Genomic DNA, 12,261 nt, shown 5'->3' on the forward strand with positions numbered 1-12,261 from the left:
CTGGTATTCCCAGGTGGTGTTTTAATAGGAGCCTTGAGAATTTGCTGACCATGTGAATGAATGAGTGGCAAATGAGGGAGTGCTGAGACCCAATCATTTGTCTTGGCTTCAGAAATATTCCTCTTGTGTGATTTCTTAAAGGATCAAGTCAACATGGCCTCTTGTACCGTTAGAAACTTGGCAGCTGAGAGGACACATGTGTCTTTAGGTGAACTTTCTTTACAATGAGCTCATAAGCTCATGATACGCTTAGCTCCTCATGATTTCAACAAGTCCTAACAACCCTGAGACTTAACTTTGTTTCCTGGGCCAAGGCATCCCTGTAGAGGAGATCATTCACTTCGCACGCTAAAGTTTTTTGGAAGTATAGTTCTATAATTTTCCATTTTTTTTTAATGTGATACTTGTCCTTCTAAATGTTTTCTAGAAAAATATTTACTGGCCAAGGATTACTTACCTAAGATATTCTCTTAGAATTGTTTTCATATTCCGTATAAAGGAGGAAATTAGACTGCAGGACCTCAAGGGGCCCATTCAGCTCTCAGCTCTGTTAACTGTGTGCAGCTTGGTAACACCCGCCTCTGCCTCTTCGCACGTGTGGGAGTTTGGGGGAACGTCACACCCATCCTTTGCTCTCCCGTCCAGGTGTGTGCATGGGCAGCTCTACCCGGCACATTGTGACCTTTGATGGGCAGAATTTCAAGCTGACTGGCAGCTGTTCGTACGTCTTGTTTCAAAACAAGGAGCAGGACCTGGAGGTGATTCTGCATAATGGGGCCTGCAGCCTTGGGGTGAGGCAGACCTGCATGAAATCCATCGAGGTGAAGCATGACGGCCTCTCAGTTGAGCTCCACAGTGATATGCAGGTGAGAGGTGCTTTCTCTGGGTCCCGTGTAAGGCGGCGGCAGAACCTCGAAGAAGTCTCTGCTGGTGGTTGGTTTTAGCTGGTGTGTCTTTTAGGGACTCCACCTTCTGCCTCCCCAGTAGAGCACCCCCTTCTTAGGAGGGGCCCATTCCCATCTCCCTGGTGGCATGATTTCACATTGTTCTGGCCCAGATTTGGAAGAAAGGATCAATTTTAGGTAACTTTAAATCACAAGAACAGAGCTGGTTTCCGGTTGCTCGTAGAAGATTGGGGTTGGCTGTTTACCCAGCAAGCACTATAAGCCCCACGCTTAGGGCCTGTGAGCTTCCCAAAGGAGAATATTTGGAGCCTCAGTTAGGGCCTTTGAAAATATTTGTGGCCTAAACAAAATGTATGGCTCCAGAATTCAAAAAGAAAACTGAAAAACTGGTAAAAATAAATATTTGACTAAATATTCACAAAAGGTTACATGATGCGAAATTATTTATTTGTTCATTTAGAAATCGTAAGGATTTCATGAGTTGAAAACAACTGGTAGGTTAGCTCCTCTCATTCTGTAAGAATTCCTGAATATACACACTAATTATTGAAAAATCGTAGCCAGGCCTTTACTAAATGAGCAACTCACAGCCCCAGATTTTAAAATTAAAAAAAAAAAAAAAAAGCTTCCAAAATTTTTAACATGAAAAATTATGTTCCTTGTGGTACATGACTGCCTTTTTAAAAATATGTTTGATGTATAGTGGGGCCTCCAAAGAGCTAGTGACCCAAAACACATACATACATACATACATACATGGACTTAACATAGTTCCGTGTCATGCTCCTGGAGACACTGCCCCTGAGTTGGCAAAAGGCAACTTTCTCAGCCCATCTGGGGGGGCGGGGGGGTCATCCTTCCCTGTTGAATGCACACAGACTCAAGGCTGGCTTTATCCCCTGGGCTTTTGGGTTCCAGGAGCGTGGCCATCTGTATAGGATTCTGATAATCTGTTCTGCTAAGCTGTGCAAAGCCCTTTTATCTCAGAAGAGTTACTGGCAAACATCAGAGTTTGTGGATGACATTGGAGTTGAGTGTGGCAGAAGCGTAGGGAGTGGCAGGACCCTCGGGAAGAAGCTAAGAGTGAAATTCTAGGATTCCTTACTGCTACGACTACTGATAAGTCACTTCCTTCTTTGGACAGCTGACAGTGAATGGGAGACTGGTCCCCATCCCATACGTGGGTGGGGATATGGAAGTCAATGACTACTGATAAGTCACTTCCTTCTTTGGACAGCTGACAGTGAATGGGAGACTGGTCCCCATCCCATACGTGGGTGGGGATATGGACGTCAATGTCTACGGCACCATCATGTATGAGATCAGATTCAACCATCTTGGCCACATCTTCACGTTCACTCCGCGAAACAATGAGTTCCAGCTGCAGCTGAGCCCCAAGACCTTTGCTTCAAAGACGTATGGTCTCTGTGGTGAGAACATTCTCCTTTGTTCTGGTCTCAGGTCTCTTGACTGCTTGTATTTCTGGGTCCAGTTGATTGTAAGGTTCAGATGCTGGTGAACATGGAGAATGACCAGGTCTCTAGCATCAATACGTGGGCACCCAGGGCTACCGAACTTGCCTTTCCTATCTGTCTAGGGATCTGTGATGAGAACGGAGCCAATGACTTTGTGCTCAGGGATGGCACAGTCACCACGGACTGGAGAGCGCTCGTCCATGAATGGACCCTGCAACAGCCAGGGAAGACATGCCAGCCGATCTCCTGGGAGCCGTGTCCCGTCTCCAGCAGCTCCCACTGCCAGGTCCTCCTCTCAGAATTGTTTGCTGAGTGCCACAAGGTCCTTGCTCCAGCCACCTTTTATGCCATGTGCCAGCAGGACAGTTGTCACCAGGAGCAAGTGTGTGAGGCCATCGCCTTGTATGCCCACCTCTGTCGGACCAAAGGGGTCTGTGTCGACTGGAGGAGGACCAGTTCCTGTGGTGAGTCTCCATAGGTGTCCTGTAAAGTTGTGAAGACAAACTGATTTGGGCTTGCTCAGCCCTCTTTGGGCCTTTTCTTTCTGGGTGCTAAAGATCGAAATCCCTGCTTTTCCCATTACCTAGTATCCCATTTAAGATCAAATAAGACAGTAGATGTCTCAGTAATTTGAGTGTAGAATGTCTGTGTAAATGGAAACGTTTCTATAGTCCAGACAAATGTGACTTTAATGTATCGGACAGAGATAGGTATCAGCAAAGTGCAGAACGACTAGTTACATTTCTGAACTTGAAATTCCTCCAAGGGTAGCAGAGGTTCACAGAGTGAGCCACAGCTGAGCAGGATGTTGAAGGGTGAGTGGAATTTTGTCACGGAAATACCAAGAGGCATCTTAATTACAAAGACCACGGGATTGCTAGTGGAGGTACCTTCCCAAGTTCAGCTCCCTAACTTGGAGTTGGCATTTATTTATCATTTAGCATGTGGGGGATACCACAACAAATCAGATGTGCCTCCAGCCTCAAGGGCACTGCAATGAAAAGAACGCTGAACTTCAGCACCTCCAGTTACTGGATATAATCCCTCACTTTCTCTGGAGGGCAACCAATATATGCAAGCCTCTTGGAGTCTCAGAGTTTATTATTATAGAGCAGTCGCGGCTCGAACCTATGGCTGCAGGACTTGGGCACCTAGTTCCAGCTCAGGCGGTGATCAGCTGTTCTCTCTCTGGACCTTGCTTTCTGCTTCTCAGAATGAGATGACCCCTGCATTCCTTCCAGCTCTGCTGTTGTGAGTCTCTTAGCTGGTAGTGCCTCGGTTCAGTCTGCCTGCCGATCAAGAGGCAAATTGTCGTTCCTGAGTTAGCCATAGTCCTTCTCTACTTACTAATTTCTTTGTCTACCCCTGGCTACTCATGGTGCGTTTACAGGAAAATGCTCGGTGCTCTAAATCCTTGGACACCCCTGCCCCCTGCCTTGGCGCGGTGAGAAGGGGTTGAGCGGGGCCCGCTTGGGGCAAGTGAGTCAATCATCTTGTACCTTTCCTCCAGGCAACTCTTCACAGCTGCGCATTCCTTATTTAATTTAAGAGTGTTTTTAAAGGACTCACCATACCGGTATTCAAAAGGAAGACCCATAAAACTTTCTAAGGATACATCATCCATTAGGATTAGATGTGGCTCAAATAACAGAGAAGTAAAAATTCTCTCTCCCAGGTGTGATCGGAGGGACATGCCTCCAGCTGTTTCTGGGTTTCAAATTGGATTCTAGCTTTTTGCTCTGTCCTCGCTTGGGTGTGCTTTTTTCTCCTGGCTTAAGATGGAGCTCTAGCTGTCAAACCCAGGTTCCAAATGGCAGCATGGGGAAAGAAAGGAAAAGGGACAAAGGACAAGCACAGTTGCCCTTAAAAAAAAAAAAAAAAAAAAAAAAAATCCCTGGAAACTGCTATTGGAGTCTACATCTGCGCTTACAGTTCATTGGACAGAACTACAGTCATGTGATTACACTTAGCCGCAAGGGAAATTGGGAAATGTAGTCTGTATTCTGTGGTCGGGTGCCTCACTTCCAGGTCTACTTTTATGGAAAATGGGGGAAATAAAAATGGGTAGTCAACCTCTTTGAAGCAGCTGTGTCTCTGTTTCTCTGTGGTTGGTGTGGGCTGAGTGTGACTTTGTTCTCTGTCTGTAGACATGTCATGCCCACCATCCCTGGTGTACAACCACTGTGAGCGTGGCTGCCCCCGGCTCTGCGAGGGCAACACAAGTTCCTGTGGGGACCATCCCTCGGAAGGCTGCTTCTGCCCCCAGAACAAAGTCATGCTGGAAGGTAGTTGTGTCCCCGAGGAAGCCTGTACGCAGTGCATCAGTGAGGATGGAGTCCAGCACCAGGTAAGAGCCTTGGCCTTTCACCTCCTTATTTGCTCCCATGGGCTGGTTCTCCTGTGGGGCGGTAGTGTGAAGTGTTCACCAGTCAGTGGTCCCTCCATCTATGGCAGCAAGGGTCACCTCTGAAGGGGATCACTGAAGAATAGGGAAACAGTATGGCACAATGGCTTTGGAGCCAGACACGTCTTGGTTCGAATCCCAGGTGTGTCCTGTATTAGCTGTGTAAGCAAACACCAAAGTATTAATAACTTGTTACTATTACTACTACTGTTATCATCATTATATTCATGTAAGTAGAAGGCTATAGGAACCCAGAGGGGATGGGGAAAGAATATTTATATTAATATTAATTTATATTAATTTAATTTATTTATTAATTTATATTAATATTTATATTAATAGTGATGTCTACTGTGATTATGATCTATTATGTACCTTGCACTGTACTCAATGTATCTCAACAATTTTTGAAGGTTTGTTTTGCAAGATATTAACAATCACCTATGGTCAAGAGAGTTTAAAGAACATTAGCTAAACAGGTTTCTTTACTGCAGCATTCTTTAAAGCTTTTAATGTGCTGATGTATGGTGCAAGTATTTAAGAGGGTTTTTGCCTCTCAACATTATCTGACCATGGCACTTGTATGTGTGTGGGAGTGAGTGAACATGTGTGTGTGTGTGTGTGTGTAGCATTCCCTTGGACAAGGGTACCATAGAACACATTGGGATGTCTTTCATCATCTTGGTAAATACTTACAAAATCTTTAAGAGAGAACCAAGGCTTAGAGAACTTCTTTGCCCACGGACATGGTTTGTAAATGACGGAGTTGGGAACTGGACTCAGTATTCAAAGCTCTGTCTGACTCCAAAGAGTATGTTCTTTTGATCTATGAAAATGCAGTTTTGCTCGGTCTTCTTTGGCTTTTTTTGGGAGTCATGGAGTCATCAGTTCTTGTAGTCCTCTAAGGTTATTGAGTACATTTTGAAAGGATACTTACCCCCATCTTGGCCGACGATGGCAGTCATAGTGTCAAAATTGACACCATGGACATTGGTAGTAGATGGACAGTGTGTGTATGGGCACGTGGCTGAGTGCAGGCGTCCGGTCCTTCCTCTCAGAATCAGGGATATTGCAGAACATGGCAGAGGGAGAGTAGACTTGGCTTCTAGCAAAAGAGACTGTATTCTATGATCAGATGCTATGCCCCAGACCTAACATCTCCATCATCACCAGGGAGGACTTTTATCACTAAGTGAACCAGGGGAGATGACTTACTATTATTTAACCACAACTAGGAAAACTCATGGTAACTAGCTGACCAATCTCGAGAATGATAAAAACAGTAATTCCTGTAACAACACTGTCTGTCCCAGACATTGTCAGCCACGAAATGAACCATTTCCTTTCACTCTCTCCAAAACTCCATAGGGTCGTTATTACATGTACCACTAAATGGGTGAGGAGACTGAGGCTCAGATAAGGCTGGGTTCCTACCCATGACACCAGGGCGTCCCATAATGTCCTAGCCCTGCCTTCCATTGGTTGGAACCGCGAGCTAAACTTTGAACTGTGTGTTCATGGAAGCATAGGCGTTCATCCAGTTTTGTTTTGGGGCTTTATCCTAGTGGGCCCCATTTGCTCTCACTGTGGAGCAGATGAATTAGGCGGGAAGACCCGTCCCATTCTACCTCTGTATTTCAACTTGCCAAATGAAGTAACTGCCTGTCCCATAATATTTTCCAAAACGAGTAAATAAAACCTTACATTGCTCTCCCTGACCCGCACACTCCTAGAGTTCCTCCCACTGGCCTCGAAGGGTAGGTACTGTTCACGTGGGGTACCAGGACCCAGTGGTCCTTTCAGCCTGGATTTGCTGGTGGTGGCAAGGCGCTCTCGGAGGGAGGCAGAAATGGTTTCTGCCCTCTTCTTAGGCATTCTGCAATGAGAAGGAAGCTGAAGTTTGTAAAGCGTTTCTAGCTCCCCAAGTGTCATTTGGCTGCAGGGTGCTGAGAGCTGGAAGCTTGTGAATTTTATCTTCGTGTCTCCGCCCACCCCCTCTGACTCGAGTTCTCCTCTCACCTTCCATCCAACACATTGGAATATGTGTTTGAGTTGTGTAGAGAATGCTTCCAAGTAGTGCAATATTTTGGACATAGAAACAGTCTTAGAAATGTATTTCAGAACCAAGTGACAGTAAAATTAGTTAATCAAAAACTATGAAGGGAACAAAGCCAGTTTCAGTTTATTGCAGAAAATGTAGTTTAAATGGATGAAAACAAATATCTGATCAGCCACCTGCAATTTCAGCTTTTCTATTCAAAGCAGAGAAAGAATAAAAATCTAACATGGAGAACATTTCCATTAAATGAAATGTCTTTAAGCGAAAAAGAAAGCCTAGACAGCTTTTCTTCAGGGAAATAATCCAGGGTGTAAGTCTCTGGTGGTAACTTTGGAAGGGCAAAATATTTACCAGTTTCCATAGCTCTTGTTGATTTTACAGAATGCAGTATAAACACGTGAGCCTTTGCGGCTGGCTCAGAGGGGATCCAGGCCGAGCAGCAGCGAGCAAGTGGCTGTCCCCCTCTGGGTTGGGGGCTGCACCGGGGGCAGCAAGGACCGCCCCTATCACAGGGACAGAGCACCTCTGGCCTGCGCTTCCTCCTCCGTGGTCTCTGCTGTGCCCTGGTGGCCCAGTGCTTACACTTTCCTGCATCTTCCCCCAGATCTTTGGCTGGGGTGGGTGGTGCATGGTCACTGGCTGTGTCCCTTCTCTGACCTGGGGTTTTGAAGACTTCAGTTTTCCCTTACCATATTCTCTGCAGGCTGTTCTTTGTCATCTTTATTGAATTTAGAACTGCAGCCAGTTCTCATTCCTGTTCTGTCCTGGGAGTAGTCCCTCCTTGGTACCCCGTAGGTGAGGCAGGAAAGGCGGCTGGAGTTGACCTGTCCTGGTGCAGGAGTGCCACCTGCTGGTGTGTTCACTGCATGACCGGACAGGTGATACCGGGGCAAGCTGGCGACAGGTGCTTTTTTATCTGGAAAGGGCTTTCTCAGGGACCGTAGAGGCTGTCCCCTGCCTCGGGCATGCCTCATTAAAGCCTCCTGGGGAAATAAAAATCCCTGGAAGAGGAGGCTTAACACCTGATTTTGACCATCTGATGTTGTCTCTTGTTCACTCTCAGGATTGTGGGGAAATTGTATTATTTTTTTCTTGAATTTAGATATCTAAAGTTCACATTTAAAAAGAGAGAAGAAAAACCCAAACAGGAAAAAAAAATGATCCTCTCCTTTCTCATCTCATCACTTTTGCCATTTAAAGGTCTAAATATAGATCCCTTGAATGGTCATTTTCTTGGCATTACCATCTGTGCAAAAAGCAGGAAAGAGGCAAAACAGAGCGAGGCCTGGGGAGATGTGAGATGTCCCCTCCTCCTTCCATTCCAGGCCTCAGAGGCCAGCGCCCTGGGCCCTCCCTGGACATTCCCAGCCCCTAGGAGAGCACTGGGCTCTGGTGCTGGCTCCTGCCTTCTCTGTCCTGCTCACTTATTCGACATTCTTCTCTCTGAGGCACGGTCCTGCTTACAAAGTGTCAGGGTGAGTATCGCCTGTCTTGTGAACCCCCGAAGTGGACAGGGAAGGCCTCTAGAATCTTCTAGATATCCACAAGGACCTTCCATCCTCTGTTCCCACTCAGAATTCCTTCTCTTTCCCTCTGCCCGGGTCCTTCCAACCCAGCACAGTGTGCCTTGTGCGGCCTTTGTGGAGCACCCCAGCTTCTGTGAACATCTCTTCGGCCCTGCTGTGGCTCTTGTGTTTCTCATTTTTTAAAAAACAGCTTTATTGAGGTATAGTTTACTTACAGTAAACAGCTCCTATTTAAAGTGTACAATTTGATGAGTTTTGACATACAGACATTCCCATAAAGCCATCATCGCAATCAAGACAATGAACTTTTCCATCAGTCCCCAAAGTTTCCTTGGGCCTCTTTGGAAGGCATCCGTTGCCCCCATCTCCCACCCCCAGGCAACCACTGCTCTGCTTTCTGTCACTAGAGATACGTTTACATTTTCTGGAACTTTCTGTAAATGGAATCATGCAGAGTGTACTCTTTTTTTTTCCCCCCTGTCTTCTTTCACTCAGTTTGATACTTCTGAGATCCCTTCGTCTTGCATGTTTGCATAGTTTGTTCTCATGGCTGAGTAATGTGCCAGGCTGTGAATGCATCACAATTCATTTCTCTCATTCAACTTTTCATCGATAGGTCTTATTTCCCCAGTTTGAGCATCAGCTGTTTGAGGGCTGAGATGGGGCTTTCAGCCCCTCCACTCCTCCCACGGCTCCAGCAGTGTGACCTGCCCATTGCAGGCAGTGTGATTGCCGATGAAGGCAGCTGGAGTGCAGAAAACACGAGGTGTCTGGGACCGGAATGCCAGGTTCAGTCCTGGGGGGTACCTCCAGGTCACATTTCTTGTCTGGGTCTCCATGCATCATTTGTAAGTGTAGATAATGACAGTACTTCCCTGATACGGTTACTATAAGGAGTATGAACTGAATAAATGTGAAGTCCTTAGAAAGAGATCTTGAACATATTTAATGCTAGTTATTGCTGGGAGGCAATAGAGCATGGTGTCGAAGAGAGGGCTTGTGGGTTCATTTCGTAGCTCCGCTGCTGTGATGGTATGACCCTAAGCAGAGGCCTCAGCTTTTCCATTTGACAAGTGGGGGTAATACAGATGTCCTCACTAGTGGGCTACAGTGTGAATTAAATGAGTCATTTATATATAAAACCCGTAGAACAAGGGTGCCTGGGTGGCTCAGTCTGTTAAGCAGCTGCCTTCAGCTCAGGTCATGATCCTGGAGTCCCAGGATTGGAGTCCGCATTGGTCTCCTTGCTCAGCGGGGAGCCTGCTTCTCCCTCTTCCTCTGCCCCTCCCCACCAGCTCACACACAGACTCTCTCTAAGTAAATAAAATCTTGAAAAAAAGAAACCATAGAACAGTTGTACAGAGCATATGCTCTTCAGACATTGGCTGGTATTATATACTGAGTGAGGGGACGGTATCAAGGTCAAAGGATTTAACCTTGGAGGAACGGTGTTTTCCTTGGAGACCTCTTATCTTCCTTCTCAGCTGACTGATTGCTAAACCTGGAAACATGCAATAAATAAGACCTTCTTCTTCTTCTTCTTTTTAAAGATTTTATTTATTTATTTGACAGACAGAGATCACAAGTAGGCAGAGAGGCATGCAGAGAGAGAGGGGGGAAGCAGGCTTCCTGCTGAGCAGAGAGCCTGATGTGGGACTCGATCCCAGAACCCTGAGATCATGACCTGAGCCGAAGGCAGAGGCTTAACCCACTGAGCCACCCAGGCGCCCCTAACTAAGACATTCTTGACCTGGGAATTTTTTAGCCTTTGAGATACTGCTTAAGAATGTGTTTATTCTTAAACACATTTTGGGGTGGGGGATTTATTTTATCTACTTTTATTTAAATTTAATTAATTAACATATAATGTATTATTAGTTTCAGAGGTAGAGGTCAGTGTTTCATCAGTCTTCTATAACACCCAGGGCTTATTATATCACATGCCCTCCTTAATGTCCCTCACCCAGTTACCCCTTCCCTCCACCCCTCTCCTCTCTAGTCATCCTCAGTTTGTTTTCTATAAATTAGAGTCTCTTATGGTTTTCTCCTTCTCTGATTTCATCTTGTTTTATTTTTCCTCTCTTCCCCTATGATCCTCTGTTTTGTTTCTTAAATTCCACAGATGAGTGATATCATATGATAGTTGTCTTTCCTTGATTGACTTATTTCATTCAGCATAATACCCTCTAGTTCCATCCATGTTGTTGTAAATGGCAAGATTTCATTTTTCTTGATGGCTGAGTAATATGCCATTGCATATATACACCACTTCTTTATCCATTTGTCTGTTGATGGGGATTTAGGTTCTTTCCATAGTTTGGCTACTGTGGACATTGCTGCTCTAAACATTCAGGTGCACAAGCCCCTTCAGATCACTACATTTGTATCTTTAGGGTAAATACCAAGTAATACGTTTGCTGGGTCGTAGGGTAGCTCTATTTTCAACATTTTGAGGAACCTCCATGCTGTTTTCCAGAGTGGATGCACCAGCTTGCATCCCCACCAACACCACAAGAAGGTTCTCTTTTCTCAGGGGCAGGCCATTTAAATGTGAATTTAATTTTCACTCTGAATTTGACTCTGGCTGAGCATAGAGGGATGACTGGTCCTGGCTCGGTGGTCCCCGCCTGCGCTGGTCACAGGCTGCACGGCCGAGGTGGGCCTGCTGCCCTCTGTTTGCAGGAGAGGAAACCGGCCGGGGAGTGAAGCCCCACCGTGGAGTTCAGGCCTCCCTGACTTCACAGCCCTGCTTGCAGTGGGGCTGCCTGCAACTCTGGGAAAGCTGCATGAACCATCATCTGCCCTCAGGTCTCCCGCCACGCCCTGTACCAGCAGTGAGATGAGTCTGAGTGTCTCGCTGTCCACCCCTCACACCTCTTCCTGCCCCATCCATGTCTTATCAATTTCAGGAAGAAATGGAATCTGTTTCTCCAGCTATACTCCAGCTTTGGCTTAGGAAATGGCGAGCTGTGTGGGCATGGGAATGCTCACCTTCTTGCCTGCTTCCTTTCAGCACCCCTGGTGCTTCTCCAGCTCTTTCCTCTCAGAACCTCACACTGCCTTTCAGCGTGTGCTCAACTGTGTGGTTGTGACAGGCAAGGCTCCAGCCCTGCCCTCGGAGGGGAGACCGAGCCGGAAGTGGGGGGACCGACTTCCATGACCTCTGAGGCTTTGTGCCGCCAGTGTCCTGGCCTTCTCTGAAACTTGTTTTCCTTCAGTTCCTGGAAACCTGGGTCCCAGCTCACCAGCCGTGCCACATCTGCATGTGCCTCAGTGGGCGGAAGGTCAATTGTACGTCGCAGCCCTGCCCCACGGCCAGAGGTGAGCGTCCCCATCCCTGCTGCTCCTGGAGGAAGGACCACTCCCTGGAGCCCTGGCCCACCCTGTCTGCATACCTGCGGGCGAGATACAAACGTCTGTTTCCTCCACCCCTCCTGCCCACCCTTCCTTCCCTCGCTGGACTCGGGGTCCCCTTTTCTGTGCCTGGAGTAGATACTCTCAGAGATTAATCCTGCCCTCTCCACCCCATCCCTACCTTGGCCTTCAGACTCAGAGTCTCCTAGAGGGTACGTTTGATGGGACCACCAGGACACCCCGGGAAGACTCGTTTGTCAGAGGGCCCTTGGCCCGATTCCTGGTGGGCCTCGCAGGCGGGGCCCGTGCTGGTTTTCTGCAGCATTCTGAAGGCTGCATCACTGATCTCTCCGACTTCCGTGGTCTTTTCCCTCAGCTCCCGTGTGCGGCCCGTGTGAAGTGGCCCGTCTCCGCCAGAACGCAGAGCAGTGCTGCCCGGAGTACGAGTGTGGTAGGTGTCCTGCCCTGGGCGCCTCCCCCAGGGTGCAGGCCCCAGCCCCAGGCGATCCACATGGCAGGTGCTACAAGGCACGTGTGG

General features: G+C 47.2%; 1 protein-coding gene across 1 annotated transcript in view; it reads left to right on the forward strand.

Moving 5' to 3' along the window:
- Positions 1–12,261, forward strand: part of VWF (von Willebrand factor) — a 135,935-nt gene that overhangs the window by 100,414 nt on the left and 23,260 nt on the right. The window contains exons 35-40 of the mRNA XM_046011417.1: positions 646–866; positions 2,143–2,335; positions 2,503–2,844; positions 4,528–4,727; positions 11,588–11,690; positions 12,100–12,174. Of these exons, the coding sequence (XP_045867373.1) occupies positions 646–866; positions 2,143–2,335; positions 2,503–2,844; positions 4,528–4,727; positions 11,588–11,690; positions 12,100–12,174 (1,134 nt within the window). The remainder of the gene's footprint in view (positions 1–645; positions 867–2,142; positions 2,336–2,502; positions 2,845–4,527; positions 4,728–11,587; positions 11,691–12,099; positions 12,175–12,261) is intronic.

Source organism: Meles meles, chromosome 7, assembly GCF_922984935.1.
Source record: "Meles meles chromosome 7, mMelMel3.1 paternal haplotype, whole genome shotgun sequence".
Lineage (NCBI taxonomy): Eukaryota > Metazoa > Chordata > Mammalia > Carnivora > Mustelidae > Meles > Meles meles.